A 17,683-nucleotide genomic window follows, 5' to 3' on the forward strand; every position below is an offset into this window, starting at 1 on the left:
TGGTTTAAAGACAAAATGGAGCTCGATGGCTCAGTGGAAGAAGATGATATGTGTGGCTTTGGATTCACAGACGATCCATTTTTATCAGGATCAACACATTTCTGGTTTGGATCTATTAGGGATTTGCTGATAATATAAAAGAAATGTAAAATATCTCTGTCAAAAAGTCGAACAATAGATTTTCATATCATTCCATAATACTGTTTTTCACAACACCTCGTCAAACATTCATAAGGCCGACCTCACCCTTACAGAGTGAACAAACCACAAATGTCACACATACATATATCAGTGAGCCTTACTTGAGCTCCTGCGCGTTGTTGGCCAGCATGCTTCGAATGCTTTTATCAGCTAAAGGACAACCTGAGAGACTGAAAAATACACCAGGGGAACGTTAGTTACACCAAAATGACAAGTTACCTCCACCACTACAACACACAGTGACCACTCAGACACAACGCTGTATCTACACACAGACATATACAAAAACATGCCAGGTAATGAAAAAGAAGCCATGATGCAGTGCAGGGTGATTTGTATAAGTTAAACCTCAAATTGCATATACATCATCTGTTCTGCTCTGTGTTCAACGAGGACTCTAGGGACTCTAGGGACTCTAGGTCACATATTCTCCTCATTTTCAAACAGTTGAAATAAGTCTACAAAACATGTCTGTACAGTTTCTTGTTCTAAGTCCACTCTGATCCTGTATTTGATCATGCCTATAAACCCCTCTATTTCAGCCCTGTTCAGAACAGGCTGTTTCTGTGTCTGTACCTTTAAATGTAAATGAGCTGTGTCTGACCACGCCCCCTCTCTGGAAGGTCTGGGGTGGCTCAGGCTTTCTCCCTCCATGCCCTATTGTATACGGTGAGAAGGAAGACTCAGAGGGCAGAACAAACACCTAGCTGGGAGTGTCGCCCACCTGGGGGAGGGGTTACTGCCCTTTGTGATGTCACAAAGGGAACATCTCCAAACGGCCTGTTTGAGCACACATTTTCTGAAAAATGGAGCAGGTGAAAGACGGAGTCCGTAAGGACACCCAGCAGTGGTGCATTGATTTCCAGCAGTTCTTTGATGAGATGAGGACCTTTCTCATAATTGCGGAGTGTGTAAACAGACTAGGGATATATATTTGAGTTTGAAAAACATGGTAAAGTGTATTTTGCATAATATGTGACCTTTAATTCACTACCTCGGTAAAACAAGTTTCTGTGATTGACAAGTAGCTTCACAAGAAATCTGTCAATCAGAGGCTCGTTCAATCTAAACAGATGTATGAATAATTTTTCTCCAGTTTTTTTTTTTTTTTACGAGGTTTTATTTATTAAATCAGCAGTGAAGGGGGTGTGAGCCCTGACATATTTAGAAGGCAGTTTGTTGAAAACACAGCATATGCAATGAAGTGTTCAACACATTACTTTTCTGTGAACATAACGATTTGCCACATCTCTGTAAGTTTGGATGGCAAAAATGCCCAATTCAAGACTTCAAATTAAAAAATACAAACATGAAAACAATAGGGGTCATCAAGGTGGGTATGTCAACGTGTTGTGTTCAGTGTGTGGCTGCTGGAGGGGAAATCAGGTGTATGTGCAGCCATGTCGGCCTTCAGACTGATATGATTCAGTTCTTGCCGACTCATCTCACACTGCAACACTCAGCAGTTCTGCCTAAGTCTTCCTGCTCTGAATGGTAAATGCTTAGTCTGCATTGCTCCGTGGGAAGGGTCTGAAGGACTGAATAACATCAGCTTAGAAGGCTTTACACACGGCCCATTGAGAAATATGTTTATCCCGGGGTTTAGCTCCGAAATGAGCATGTATCACATCATTTATTAATTTAGTCCTCCCTTGTTTTATGATATCTTGTTGTAGTAGTCAAAGAGCCAACAAATAAGAGAGAAGAAGAGATTCTGCCTACAGGTGTTTGACAGCATCGTTGAGATAAGCTGAAAACAATAAAGAGAGATAGACTGAGACTCCACCAGGAGAAAAGGAAGTCACACCTTCGATGTGAGGCGAAATTGCTCGTCAAGTGACCACTTCCATCACACGCCGGTGTGGGACATCTGTCACCGAGAAAATAGACAGATTTATAAGCCCAAAGGGAAGGAGAGGAAAGTGTGAAAATAAGAGAAATAAAGGGGGTTGTTTCAGATTTTTGTTGGGTTTTCATTGTTTCCAGTTTAGCTTCACCGTCTGTGAATAATTCCTGAGATCAACTACTCTTAAAATATTGAGATACTGATGACTAGTTTTGTGTTTTTTAAAAGAGAACGCATCACTCTACAAGCTCTAAGATCAGTGTGGACAGTAAATGAATAAAGCAGGCTAGCAGCACAGGATGTGGGGAGGGAGACAGAGCTGTGAGGCTTAACGGGTAAAAAGGAAGGGATGAAAACAAAAGAAAGAAAAGTGAGATGAGAGGGGAGAAGTGGAGGAATGTTGTTTTGGGGAGAGAAGAGGGCTCTTACGTTATCAGGTCCTTCTTACTCTCTTTGCACTGGACGTACTTGGGCTTGGGGCTGGGCATGTTCACATCTGTGGTGTAGGAGCGGTCGTCCAGCAGGTCGTGGAACGGGTCCAGGTCGTCCGGCTGAGATTTGGAGGAAACAGAAAGAGGAAGGGGACACAAAGGGGAGAGGGGGCAAAGATGGAGGAGAAGAGAGGAAGAGAGGGATGAAGATGTTTATTTTTACACTCATTATTAAACACAGTTTCGCACATCATTAAGACTCAGTTTTAAGGTTTTTTCCTTCCTCTCTTCACCTGTGTCTGTTTTTTTAGACTCTGCACTCACACCTGTCAGACCACAGAGGTGTGTCAATTTGAATGCTAACAGCTTATGCTGTGTGACTACTGAGCTTCACCTGTCAGTCCGACAGGTCAAAAATAACCTCCCTGGGGAGGAAATAATGACTGTGTCAACCGACAGCAGGTTTGTGTGTATTCAGGCTCACTTCTGGGCGTTTACATTTTGGAAAAACAAAAAAGATAAACTTATTGTCGCAGCCTTGTGTGAAACATGATTTAAACAAATGACAATGATCCATAATGGTAACGTTTCTTTCTTTAAGTTCTGTTCATTTCTATAAGCCAGATGGAGCAGCAGGTTTAATGTCATGCCAGATGAAGAATGACCATGACAAACTTGAACTTGAACCTTTTTTGTAGCAGATTTTTTCAAGCTTGGTAGAGAAGGTTGAATATTTTGTTTACATTGGAGCTCTAGAATGACAAGTCATTTTGTAATGAAATTAAATATTTGACCGGTGCATCTGTTCTTTTGTTGTCTTGTAAACCTGTGAGTTTTTTTTTATTTCATGTGCATGCAGAGACAGAAAAAATAAATCTGTCACAGAGTATTCTCGGTTGTGAGTACGGAGGATTCGGGGAGTTGGCTGGTTCTATTCCTGATAATGCACCGCTCAGCCACTAGATGGCACTGTGGTGTGGTGTCAGACCGCTGCTGGCTGTGTTATCTGGGGCTGTGCTTTGTCTGCAGTGCATGCAGTCAGGGCACGACGGCTGTTGATGCAAATCCTCTTTCCTTTCTTCCCTGCTCGCAGTGTATGTACAGTAATGCCTGCAAAGAGACAGGTCCAGATACGGCCCAAATTATCCAGCGCTCAAGCTGTCTGGGAGTGTGTGATGCTGGGTCAGTCAGCGAGCTCCTCCAATTAAAGGGAGCGCAGGCTGAGAAGCAGACAGGAAGGAGGACGACACATGCATACATACACTGAGCAGAAAGTAGGCTAGGGAAGGAGACGCACTCCCAAAGAGAACTGAGTACAGACGCTCTCATATGAATATTCACGTCTCATGTACTGTACATGCATGTGTCTGTACACACTGACAGATGCGGCACCCAGCAGTGGTGCATTGATTTCCAGCAGTTCTTTGATGAGATGAGCTATTCCGATTCCCTCCCAAGGTGCTACTTTGCATAATTCATTTTTGGAGAAGAGCAAAATGTAAAAACAGAAAGCCAGCGTGTGAGGAGCATGATACAAACAGAGCAGATACCTCTGTGCAAGGAAAGGCTGACATCAATTAACATGCAGATTCATTAGGTTTCCCTCAGAAACACCTAATGTGACTTTCTAACGATGCAAAATATAGCAGTGAGTCAGACAGAGGTAAAAAGCTAAAAGAGTGTAAATGTTTGATTTGGAGACTTTGTGTTGAATCGATGGTTGGGACGGAATTAATTAAGGCTGAAACACATTCAGCAGACAGTAGAAGAAGAAGTGACACATGACTGTTCCTGTCAGCTTCCAAAACCAAAAAACGATCACATACTAGTGCTTTATTATAATCACAGACATCACATCTGTCTTTCTTTAGCACATAATCTCTGTTATTTCCATTTTAAGTCTGGTATCACCGTGAAGTGAACAACTGCAGACAAACTGACATTTATGAGGATAATGGATGGTTACCTTACAGGTTTTTCACTACTCAAGAATTAAAGATTTGTATGAAAGTAATATTGCACATTTCTTCACACAGCACAATCTGATTTCTGTCATGAAATTCTTTCACAAAGGAGATTTCAACTTTCTTGTGAACTTGATGAGGACTTTTCCAAAAATCTTGTTTGACCATTCTTCTTTAAAATGATCCAAAATAAAACAGCTAGAACATTTATTCTTTGAGAAGAGGCGTCCATCATTACGTCATTATGTTGAACTTTTATTGATGTTGTCATCACATTTAGTCAAATGTGGTACGGAAACATCGCAGGAGTCCGACAGTAGCAATTTGGTTCATCGACTTCTTGTCAAATTATTCTAAAACCTCATGATCAATAATAACTTATATGCTTATTAAACTTGAGGTTGTAAAGATTTAAAGTATATGGGGAATTTGAAAAAGAATAGACCTCAAAGTAAGCGACAATAACAAAGATGGACATATATTTCTTTGTAGACATTTGGCTCAAGAAGATTAGCATACCCCACAAATCACTACATTTTCTGAGTTAAAGTAACTTCTAAAGTGTTAGGTAAAATGGTGTTAAAGTTTTGTGTGTCAATTTAGCCAGATTTAATGAAAAATATGCCAGACTGTTCCATTGGTTTTAATATGACTCAAGTTCAACACTGTCTTAAAAAGGTGGACGTTATAAAGCCTTTGACTCAGGTACTGAAAGTTCTAGAAATGATGCATGTGATGATTCTCCAGGAAAAGTCATCACAATAAGCAGAAATACAAATGTTAGCACTCTATATCAGCTGCAGATTTTTTAGAATATATGACCTAACTGATTAAGTTCAGGAAGTGATCTACCGTCCTGCCTAACAAAAGATACATGACATCATATCTGCTCTGTTCGCCCCTTTACCTCTTTCTCGTCCTCGTCTATGTGTTTGATCTTGGTGTAGTCTACAGGCAGGTCCCAGCAGTCGGCGGCGTCCCCGATGCCGTAGCAGCGGGAGCCCAGCAGGGCGGCTTGCCTCTGGGGGGACATGGGCTCTAGAGGGGTGAGCACCGAGTCCCCGCCGCCGCCGCACAGACGCTTGCTCATACTCAGGTCCAACGTACCGTTCTCATCAACATCGAGACCCGGGCTCTGGAAGGTTGTGTGTGGATGAGGTGCATGTGTGTGTGAGAGTGTGTGTGTGTGTGGGGGGGAAGTCAGGGCGGTATAATGGGAAGAGATGAGCGTGTGTGTGTTGAGTAAGTAGATGATCATGAGGAAGGGTAAAAGGATGCACGGAACATAGGGAGGCAGGGGTGGAGAGAGAAAGGGATAAAAGGGAAAGAGAGAGAGAGAGAGTTTCTGATTAAATAGCAGTCAAACATTTTCATACTCGAGGATCAGAGCTGGGCAAAACAGTCACTTACGACACGGAGAATACTAAAGAGGTACATGAAAAGTGCTCCGATTTTCTTTTGTTCCTCCCGTGATGTGTTCACTTTTTAGATGTCTGCAAAGATGGATCAAAATCAAATAACTGAAAAATACTCCAGTCTTTTTTTTTTTCCCTCCCAATTCTGACTATGAGGAAATATCAGACACTTGTAAAGTACAGTAACAATGTAAGAGGCTCAACAGAAGAAGAAGAAGAAGAAGAAGAAGAGGTCATCAGTGCTCAAGGACGAGTGCATCCCTCTGTCCGCCCCTCCTCTCCTCCTTATCTCTCTTTCCCTCCATCCCGGCTCTGTTCTCCTCTCTGCTCTGTGCAGTCAGAAGAGGGGGTGTGTGCATGACTTTGTGTTGTGTATGTGTGAGACTAATGTGAGTGGACATCACAGGGGGGCAGAGCAGAGGGGGCTGAGGGTTAGGGGGTGGGGTTGATGAGCAGTAGACTGCTGCAAACCCAAAAATAGAGGCAGAACTGTTCTGGATGAAAGTGGGCCACATCGGACAAGACGGACCGCTCTGTGGATCTATACATCCACGCAGGCACGCCTTTCTCTTTCATCTAGCATGCACTGCACATACTGAAAAGAGTCACTATCCCGTAAGGATTATATTTTATACGGCGTGCGGATGTGTTTGCGTCCTTGCTCTCATTAACATCCCTCCCGCTTCTCATCTCCCCTCGACTCCTCTGCATCCTCCTCTCTGCCTTTGCTCCCTTTCATGAGAAGGAAAGCCCGCTTTAATGCTGATTTCAGCCGACAGTGTCCCTAGGGGTGGATTCTCCTGGTGTCTGAAGCCAAAACCTCTGTGACGCACATTGACTCAAACGCACGGGGTGATGGATTTGGAGCTGGGCATGAATACTGCAACAACTGTGGCTTAAATATAGCAGGAAAAATAAAAAGGGAGCAGAGAAAAACTATCACAGCTGGGATATTAGTCTTTGGAGAAAAATCTCTCACTATAAATTCTAAAAGGTGCTGTAACAAAAAGGTTGGCAATCAAACAAGACAAACACAGACGGCTAAATATGAGTGCTCGTTAACAGTTTGAGCTGAAACCTGACAAACTGAGCTTTAATAATAACACAGTTTTCTGCTTCTATCAAACACAACAAACGTTGAATTGTAGGTTTAGGTAAGAGCTTGTTAAAGAGAGAAGGTGGCAAAGATGAGCAGGAAATAAGTAAAAGATTTTAGAGGAGATATCTGTTATTTATAAACCTTTTTTTTTACATTTCAGACTCCACTGACAATAACAGTAATTGACACTGGAAGAAGCAGGACATGCTGGTCTACATCTGCCTTAATTGGTTAGTGAGGGTGTGTTATTGTGTGAGATGGTTCACTTAAAAACAGTTGTTGTTACAAACATCATGGGGGGGAAAAAAGGACTAATTGTGGCTGTGGTACACGAGAAAACCCCTGAGTTCTGCAAGATAATTTTAGAGTTTTTGTCAATGTAATGTGGTGGTTTTGTCATGGTTTTGAAGAGAGCGATGTAACAGCTTTATAAAAGCATGTCATCTTTTGTCAGTGACAAAAACAAGCCCTTTGAGAGGACATACTTTGTTTGGAATCAGATCAAACTGCAGCCATTACTACCTGTTTTGCAGCTGCTGGATACAACAATCTACGGTATTCATTTCCAAAACTTTTTAAGCATTCAGAGCCCTAAAAAAAACAGATCCCAGGTTTAAGAATGATCCTTCCATAGCGACACAAACACTTGTAAAATAAAAGGTCAAGTTGCTGAGAAGCTGATCATCACGTCATGACTCGCCTCGTCCTTGTGATCACGCTCGGGCCGCCCTCTCCTCGTCAGCCGTTGTATTGTATGTCACTGTCAATTAACGTGACCCACCCCTTCATATCGAATTAACAAGGATGATATGTGAGGGTGAACACCACCGCCTTCATTAGAGACCACCTTGTGTCACTACAGACCCCCCCGCCCACAAATAAATCTTGGTTTCCATTGGGACTCCTGGAGGAACACTTCCACAGTAAGAGAGGTCACAAGCTTATTTTAACCACATTACCTCTGTTCACCTACTCAAGGTTTACAATTAAAACAGCATCACACCGTCCTCTTCTGTTTTTTAAACTCTAGTTTGCTATCCCGTCTATCCATGTGTGCTTTGGGCGGCTTCATGGTTCAAACTTTCCTCGAAAAAACTGTTTAACCCTTCTCCAAGATCATCTTATTTTGACAGAAAGTAAAAATATCTAAGGCATCTTTTCTCTGAGAAAAAGGTTGTGCAACTTGATTATACTTCAAATGAAAAGAATATCCCGTGCAGTAAACACACGGCGGCTGATGATCATTCAGGCGGGAGCTTTCTGTCTTGGAAAACACCAATAAACGTTTTTCCTCCCTTTAGGTAAAGGACAGGAATGCAGTGTTGAGTTGTTGTCTATATGCAGGAAAGAAAATGTGTCAGACGCCTAGAATAGTCATTCAAATCTCACAAAGCAAGCGAGCCAAACAACACTTCTACTTAAGTAGTTGCCAGAGAGCCCAGCGCTGCAAACACTGGAGACTCAGGTGCAGCTCACGTTCACTCGGCAGACAAAGAAGAAGCTACTCCCTTCAAAACTCCATGGCTTGATTTTAAATTACGGCCAGCTCCACAATCTGAAAGCCAGGAAGGACTAAATTGACTGATGGCAAAGTATGTGGTTAACAACCTGCTTCCAATTTTAACTGTTAAGTCTGTTGCCTTCAGAGAACTAATCGGCAAAATACCTACATATTGATAATGGCTACAATCTCTAATAATTGTAAAAAATAAATAATAATTTTATGACATTAAATACAGTCAAGTCTTCCAGTAAACCCGGCTTCTATAAAAGCAACTGGAAGAAGAGAAGGAGGCAGAAAAACAGGCTGCAACATATAGAGAATATATAGGGGTGAGTGTGTGAAGTTTCATTCAGACGTAGAAAAGGAACAGTGTGTGCCACGAGGTGAGGTGTTGAGATGAAAGAGGATAGAAGAAGTAATAAAAATAAAAAAAGTCTCTGAAGTTTCCCATCTTCCCATCCTGCCCCGAGAGCATCCTGCCCGTCTGGCCCGGAGCGGGGGGAGGACAGACAATGAAATGAAGAACGACCGGAGGAAGAACTGACTGCTGCAGGCGTTTGTTCCCACCAAGTTTATTCCCTTCCACTCTCCTTTGGAAATACGCTGCTTTTGACTTTCATCCTCTTCCGCCTCCTTGATTCTGCCTTCCTCTGCTTTGCCTGAGTCCTCTCCTCTCCTCTCCTTTTCCTGAGTCCTCTCCTCTCCTTTTCCTGAGTCCTCTCCTCTCCTTTTCCTGAGTCCTCTCCTCTCCTTTTCCTGAGTCCTCTCCTCTCTTCTCTTCTCCGCTCCTCTCCTCTCCTTCTCCTCTCCTCTCCTCTCCTCTCCTCTCCTCTCCTCTCCTCTCCTCTCCTCTCCTCTCCTCTCCTCTCCTCTGACATTTTGAACCTCCCACCACAAAACCTTTCCTTGCTCCCTTTCTTTACTTCCAGCTCTCCCACCCTCCCTCTCATTCTCCAGCAGTCTCCGCTGTCAACATTAGCATTAAGCCAGCATTAGCCCTCTGCTGCGCACTCTCTTTCTCGCCCCCGTTTTCCAGCTCAGCATCTCGGCACAGATAATACAGGAACACCGTCACCTTATCTCTTCAGAAATGACACACTGGGCTCACGCCGTGTCAAACGCCGCTTCGTCCTGCTCCTATCTGATCCCCAGACGGAAAATAAAAAACTGCCCTGCTGAGCCCTGAGTGTAAGACACAGCCCTGGATCTTTAATGGAATGTGTGTGTGTGTGTGTGTGTGTGTGTGTGTGCGTGTGTGCGTGTGTGTGTGCGTGTGTGTGTGTGTGTGTGTGTGTGTGTGAATGAGTGTTTGCAGCTGTAGTCTCCCTATCTCTGTCAGTTTTCACTGCCCGCATTAAAATAATGAAGGGCACGCAGAGATAATCTGTCAGTGGACTGGTGTGAGTGCAGCAGGAGGCCAAAGTCTTACAAAGGTGAACTGACAACATATGAGGCTGCAGGGTCAAATCAGGTGACATCCTTTGATTTTAAAAGAAAAAGAGTTCCCCTCACCTCATGTTTTAAAGATTACGTTAACACCTGTAAATCTCTCTTCTTTTTCTTTTTCATTTAGTTCATCAAATGTGCACTTGTAATAGGATTGTCAAAATGTTCAATATTTTATGATACCACGTGTTTCAAAAAAACACAATTTCCCTCATTGTCAGTGAGCGACAGGATCAAAAAACACTGAAGCTTTACAAAAAAAAAAGTAAGATCTTTAGTCATATTTTAACCCAATGCTGCTAAAAGAGAAAGAGAGGGAGCACTGAAACGTATTTGTGCAATTGTGCAGGAGTTTGCCTGGCTTTTGTTGGTAAATAAAAACAAAATGTTAGCCATTATGAACGCTCTTTGACTTCTTTTTGTTTTGCTGTGGTATCAAATTTGTATCAATAACGTTTGATCTTAATTGAACCTCATCAAAGACAAAAATGGCTCCTACCTGCGAGCACAGGTCCTGGGGTTTCCCCCCCATGCCATGAGGCATCTCTCGGCAGCGCGTGGACAGGTTGAGGATGGCCGTGGCGGCCATGTGGGCGGCCTCCATGTCGTGGCTGTAGTCGAAGCTGCTCTTGCTGCAGGTGCTGCTGGCACTGCTGCCCCCGCCTCCTCTCCCCCCTCCCCCTCCCATGCCCCCTCCTCCACCTCCACAGCTCAGGCTGCTGCTGCTGCTGCTGGGAGCGTAGGTGCTGGTGGTGCTGCTGGCCGAGCTGGAGTTCTTGCAGTAACGTTTGGCTGCAAGAGGGCAGAGAAGAAATTCAGACTGAATACACGGCCAGAGGCTTTTTAAGAAAAACTACCAGGGGTGCTTTATAGGAATTTGTTTTAAGTTTTAATGATTGTTTCTTCATTTCTTAAGGTGATAAAATGCATTTTAGGATGTAGAGGGGGGGCTCAAAGGGGGGTTCTGATGGGTCTTTTTGGTGTGGTATTTCCATGTTTTGAAGTGTAATTGAATAGCAGGTTCAAACTGTTTTGAAATTGCTCCTGTAGGCTGTCTAAACTGGAAGCCACCACATGACTAGAATACCTACAATGTTATCCTTCTAGGCCAATAAGACTGATCAAAGCACATCCAATGTAAGCGCTTGTTTTTTTACCACTGACGGGCTCAGATTGTTAGCAGAATTGTCTTTTAGAAATTTAAGGGAATGACCCCTGCAGATTGGACTTTTTAAACCAAAACAGTCATCACATTGCTCTACTTAAAGCCACCAGAATCAACAGATACATTTTTTTTAAACACAAAAACTAGCTGATCGAGGCAGGTGAAGAGCTCCTGTAGTTCTGCAAGCTAATTTTCTTTATTTAGTACACATGCTGTGATTCTCACATTGCTTGGTGGTTTGACCGCCCTAAACAGATGATGATGAGGATGATGGTATAAAAGAACTGACATAGTCTCCGTCTGATTATTAAGCACTTGCGCTTCACAGCAAGAGTAGAGTAGAGTTCAGTGGTTATACAGAGAGCTATGAAACAGTTTTTAAAATAGAGCATTTAACTAAAATGTGCATCTCAGTGGGAATCCTTTCTGTCACATTGTCAGACATTTACAAAAACAAACTGAACCAGTCAATGTCAAAAACAAGCTCTTGAAGTAGCACACTTAAATTGAGCTCAGTTAAACTACAGATGGTTGTTGCCGCCTTAACAGCCTGTTCCGAGGCTTACACAACAAAACATGCAGGGTTAATTTAGTGAAAATATCAGAATGCCTCTTTTCAGGTCTCAGTCTTACCAAAGCCAAATCAGCGGACCACCCCATTGAATCTTTTTACCCTGAAACATTTATTTGGGACAGCTCTTGGGAATCTCTTAATAGTCATGTGTGTGCACTTATGAGGTTACTAAATCTTGAAAAACAATTAAAACAGTAAATTCAGTCTGGGAGGAATGAAAACGACGCCATGAGAACATCCAGGGAAAATTGAAATTCCAATCTTCCTGTGAAACATTACCGTCATATCCTTTGGGCGAGGTGTCTCTTTGTCCGTGAACTTTGGGTGCGATGGCCCGTTTCCCGTACACCTGGTGGTTGTTGCTGCCGTCGAAGGCGCTGTAGTCGAAGCTGGTCTTGGAGTACTTCTCCAGCTCCTTGGCCAGGTTGGAGCGGGGCGTGCTGGTGGAAACATTGTTCTTGTAACCATACTGTGGATAGTCCAGTTGTTTGACAAAGCACATAGGCCTGGAAAATAAATGACGAGGGGGTGGAAGTTGGACCGAGGCACTCAACATTGCCCAGGGGAAGGAGAGGGAGCTTGAGGTTTGGTTTAAAAAAAAGAAAGGGGGGCGGATGCAAAGGGAAGGGCGGACTGGTATGGGAAAACTCCAGGGTGAGAATATGGAGGACTGTGCTGAGGATGGTGGAGGGGGTGCAGGGTTTGGATGTTCTTTCTAAACATGATAGCATGGATGTTTTCTTTCTCTTGCTTATAAAACAACTCTGTTTTAAGTTTTTCTACATCTAATGCCTAGTCAATTAATAATTCTGTACTTTTCTTATTACACTTGCAGTCTCCCTGTAATCCTTCATGATTGGATTTGCATCTTTATATCCACAATCTGAGACCGGGAAGAAATGAAATGTAAGATCTTGCGCTGTTGATGCTCAGTGAAATATAAATATAAAAATCTAAACTACTTATGACTTTTCATCACAGCTTCTTCATGTCAATCAAAGTATTGCTCTTCAAAAAGCTCTGCCTTCAAAATGACAAATGAGGCCAGTGTTGTTAAAATCCAATAAAGTCATTTGCCGTCAGTAGTGAGCGCAGACATGAACATGCAGTGTCTTGGAAGTACTCTCAGGGGACGGAAGAACATCAACATTCAACACAAAGGGGATTTTGAACATCTCAAGAGGTTAAAAAAATGGAGGACGAAAAAACAACAAAATGTTCCAATATGACCAGATAACAGATTTCTACATCCTTGGTTAGTGTGATGTCACAGACAGTAAACCTGAAGAGACATAGTCTTTTACATATGTTATTAATCCCTGAGGGAAATTCTGGTTTACACTCTGTTGTTGAGAGACGTGCTTCACACACACATAGGCCCGACACACACACATGCACAAACAGGACCTGTGGACCTGCATTAATGGAGAGATGTCAGAGTGGGGCTGCCACACAGGGACCAAACCAGAGCTGTTTGGGGTTCCTTGCCTTGCTCAAGGGCACTCATCTAGTCCTTGGGAAGTGACCTGGCACCTCTCCAACAGCCAGACCAACTTCCACACTGGGACCTGAACCGGAGACCCTACAGACTGAGCTACTGCCGCCCCAAGACTCAAATAGTCTTTTCTCTGTGGAATGTTTTCGACCAAACAGAATCACAGCACTAAAGGCCAAATTGTTATTAATTTACATTTTGACAAAGTGGGCTTTTATGTCGAATGAACAGATGTAACAGATTTAATATGTTTATTTACTTAAACATATTGAATAAAAAATACTATTTCATTGTACCGCCTTTATATTAGTTGATTTAAGAGAAGAGAAATTCAATGTTTCCATGGAAACAACAATGGACGGGAAACTAAAGGTAGCCTACAATGCAAAAATAAAAAATAAAAAATATCCTCTTTTTGGTCAACTAAACGGCAAAACAAATAAATCTTTGAAGATTATGGTTCAGTTATTTTACATGATATGAAATTCATCGGCCTGCTTGAAACCCTTTTTAATCAATTACATTTTATAAATACAAATTTAGAAAACAGAATAGGGTTCATAGTCTGTCAACACAAAATATACTTCCACTTTATCTCCTCTTTTTTTCTACATTCATTCAGAGCTGGAAATGTCTGAAATCAAACGTCGTACTTCTCAATGTTAAACAGGAACCTTTGTCATATGCACCTCCTAGAGTTTGGCAACCTTCAACACAGAATTCTTATAAAGTGAAGAGTCATTCCTACCTTAAGACTCGGTCAGAAGCCTGGTTAGATTTGGGGCCGTCACAGCCCTGGTGCTTCTCCTGGGCTTTGGCCAGCTTCTCGGCTGCTGCGATGGGACAACCTGACAGACTGAAAGCAGAAAGGGACTTGAGCGGCATAGTGTAATGTGACACATTTTGAAAATGTGAAAATGTTTCATTGAATGGAAATGCTGGAAAGTGTGTGGCTTGTTGGAGTACTTTTATAAAAACAGCTGTCTGTCAGCCAAACAACCCCGATGTCTACCAGTTTGAAAAAAAACCTGACTACAGTTCAGGAAGTCTCTGTTTAAAATGCAAAATCATTCATTTTCATCCTTTTTAACACCTTCATAACAACAAAATTGGCAACAGCTTGAATGTTTCTGGTTGAGCAGCTTGAAATAATTCTCAGAATAGATATTCCCATATGGACAAATGTGCATTTTAATGTGCATTTTGCAGCATTTTGTTTCCTTGCTGACATGACGCACACATTGTTGTGCATTTGGGATCTAAACTTACAGTGTGTTCATACAGAATTAAAGCTGTAAAACTTCTTCCTGACAACTTACTGACCAGATGTGACAAAAGTTCATGGTGTTATCCTTAACCCCTATTATTCTCCATCCAGTCTGTCAACTGTAGTGTGCATAGCAGCGGTGAAAAAATCACCTCTGACAGTGGCCTCAAGCCAGTATGGAGTTGTGTGTGTGCGCACCTGTCATCAGACGTGCATGAATGCGGGCAGGGGAAAGAGTGCATGCTAGTTTATACCATCTCCTTCTTGTAAAAGTGAAAGTTTACTGTGCGTGTCCATATGTGTGCCTATTTTGCGCTGCAGCCGTGTCATGTCACTGAGCACAGCAGGGAGCCATTCTGCTCCTCCCAGGTCTGCACCTCTCCTGTCACCCTGGCTGAGTGGCAGAAAGGTGCTAATGGCTGCTGCTATGCCACAACTCCCCGAGCATCTGCTGGGGGTGACACTCCTCTTTCACTGTCACCTCGCCCCGTCTGACAGTACCCGCAAGAGCGCCATGCTATTTCAGTGCTCCCCTCCAAACCTGCACCTGATGGATGCCATTTTTCGCCATGAGCTGATAAATGATTTATGTAGAAGGTGTGAATCGCTGCATTTTAATCAGTCTGAGTCAAACTGTGCAGATTGTTAGGAAGCTGAACTACTTTAACTGTTTCTTTCTAAGCAACATGGTAATAATATCTATCTCAAAGCAGCTGTGACTTTTATTTGGACAAGGAGAAGGCAACACATAGAAGCTATATGACGGCCTACATAAGGGAAGTGAAGTTTTGATAATTTATGCCATAACAATGGTGTGTTTGTGTCACTCTGCCATGACACAGCTGACACTTTGGGATCACTTTTAGCCACTGTGATAAGCCTTTCTGGCTCCTTCTAGTATTTCAAATAATGACAAATAAGCTGAGCCAATCATGTTGGGGTTGAAGCTATTAAATGTAAAGCAAAGGTAAAAAGAAACTGGCAATTTCTAATCATTTTAAAGCTTCACATGGAAGCTACCGGGGCTAGCAGCTAGCATCAAACACAGTGTCCTGAGTGGTTTTTGGTGCAGAGCTGCAGAGTGAACCAACCACACTTATACACACAATACAATCCAAAACATACAAGCTGGAGTTAGATTTCTGGGGAGACTACGGCATAGTGTAGCAGAATACAGGAGAATAAATCAGCCTTTACTATCAAAATACAGAAACAGTATTTAAATTATAGTGATGTTTTTACAGCCTTAATTAAAAAAAATAAAAAATTCCACAACACATTAAGCTCTGTAGTCCTGTTTCACATTAACATTTCTTAATTACATTAATTTACCTTTCTGTCTTTGGCTTTTATTTCAATTTCAATCAATCTTGATTTGTATAGAGCCGATTCATAACAAATGTCATCTCTCTAAAAGAGCAGGTACAAGACCTTCTTTCTGTCCCCACTTAGTTTTGTTGAATATCCACTATTGGCTTATTTTAAAAACCCTCTTTCTGAGTCTTAATCTGTTGTGGGTTAACTAATCTTAGTATTTTAGCATTTAATGTTGCAAGTGTAACTTCACTCATCCACACACACACACACACACACACACACAAACACAAAATTATGGGGTTTACAATAACTGAAAAAAATACAACTTGAATGAAAACTTAATCAGAAAAATAACTCAATGAAAAAAATCCCCAAAGTAAAAAACGGAGGACGCAACACGGACAGTGCCAGTTTGGTGAGGGCAGTCTGTCACTTACCTTCTGTGGGAGTTTCTGTTGCTATTGACATGGCCGCGTCCCGTGCAGCCAACCGTAGGACACTTAAGAACATTCTCATACATTGCCACAACTTCGTTGAGACAGGAGAAAGGAGTGAAAGACAGGGAAGGTTAGGAGCCCCTTAGAGTCAACGCGTGAGCTCTATTAGTGTGTGAGGAGCTTGGCATTATAAACATCATTAAGAAATGAGCCTGTGTGAACCCAAATGACCTCTTCTTCATTTTAATGAACACTAGTTTGAGAGGGCAGCCGAGGTTTCCCACCATATTGCTTCCACTTATCTGGCCCTTTCAAATTAGTATTCATGGAATAGAGGACAGTCATGAATAAAAAGATGTCATTTAAGTTTAACAGGACGAAGCCAGCAAGAGACAGAAATGGGTGGATATTTTTGGGCATGCAGAGCAAACCAACAGCCAGCAATCATGCAAAACACAAGCCTTGAAATCAATGGAGGAAGCAGACGGACAGAATATGGCGCCTTGATAGAGTGTGCGTTGTTATCAGCAGCACGTTGTTAGGGTAGAGAGCGCAGTCTTCAATACCATTTACCATTAAAACAGTCCATAACTGTCTCGGATCCCCTCGGCAACCAGCCAATTAGATTAATGATCTATGGATGTCCAAGAGGAGCCGTCAGAGCACTGCAGGCAGGGGCGCGGGGAAGGGTCGTCTCGCACGCGGGGCCAAACCCCATCGGCACCAGCTCCATCATTATCACCCCCTTAAACTTTAACCCCTCATCATCCTCCTTCCCTTACATACTAATTGGTGTTCGGTGCAGGTAATTGGACAAAGCCTGCCACCTTAACGTGCCACAAGCCAATACATAATGCATATCCCAGATTTGTCCTGCCCTCTGCAAATCACGGATAGAAATGGAGAGAAATTAGAGCACAGGTTCCTGATTCACTGTGCAAAGACATCACCATAGAGCTATGGGGGGGGGGGCAAACAGGACACTTTAAATGCCTTCAATGCTACAACAGGATACTATCGTTAAAGACCAAAACAAAGACTCCCATGTGAGCTGATTAAATATTTTAGCATTCTACAGAAATGAGCAAACACGAATGGGAATTAATGAATTTGAGATATAATTTAATTGTCATTTTTCACATTTCCCAAGGAGCAGTCTGGTTTCGCTGTGTGATTTCCCAATTAAGTGAAGCCACTGCATTAATAATACATTGTCCATTCAGTTCAGCAAATGTGTTAATAGGGGAGAGAGAGACTTGCCCGTAGCTGAAACTTCCCCACAGGTGGCTACACGTGTGACATGTTCTCATCTCTACCTTTGAAGTGTTGAAGCAAGGGGTCAAGCTGTAGGATACTGCGGTACACCCCCCATCCATGCCCCCCCCCCCAACTCCCCACTGATACTACTGACCACAAACAGATGGAAACCTGGTGAAGCCTGCTCGCTTCTACAGTTTACACTTATACCAATATCTCCCTCATATAACTCTCCCAGAAACTCACTAAATCATGAGTCAATATG

The 17,683-nt window shown here is 42.6% G+C and overlaps 1 protein-coding gene across 4 annotated transcripts in view; it reads right to left on the reverse strand.

Moving 5' to 3' along the window:
• Positions 1 to 17,683, reverse strand: part of myt1lb (myelin transcription factor 1-like, b) — a 120,343-nt gene that overhangs the window by 12,835 nt on the left and 89,825 nt on the right. For 3 of the 4 annotated variants that reach the window (XM_061063300.1, XM_061063299.1, XM_061063301.1), the window contains exons 8-14: positions 16,162 to 16,252; positions 13,889 to 13,996; positions 11,925 to 12,151; positions 10,406 to 10,698; positions 5,350 to 5,577; positions 2,477 to 2,598; positions 303 to 371 (exon numbers count right to left, since the gene is read on the reverse strand). In XM_061063300.1, the coding sequence (XP_060919283.1) occupies positions 303 to 371; positions 2,477 to 2,598; positions 5,350 to 5,577; positions 10,406 to 10,698; positions 11,925 to 12,151; positions 13,889 to 13,996; positions 16,162 to 16,252 (1,138 nt within the window). The remainder of the gene's footprint in view (positions 1 to 302; positions 372 to 2,476; positions 2,599 to 5,349; positions 5,578 to 10,405; positions 10,699 to 11,924; positions 12,152 to 13,888; positions 13,997 to 16,161; positions 16,253 to 17,683) is intronic. The other variant, XM_061063302.1, reaches the window with a different exon arrangement.

The sequence above is a fragment of the Labrus mixtus genome, chromosome 18, assembly GCF_963584025.1.
Source record: "Labrus mixtus chromosome 18, fLabMix1.1, whole genome shotgun sequence".
Lineage (NCBI taxonomy): Eukaryota > Metazoa > Chordata > Actinopteri > Labriformes > Labridae > Labrus > Labrus mixtus.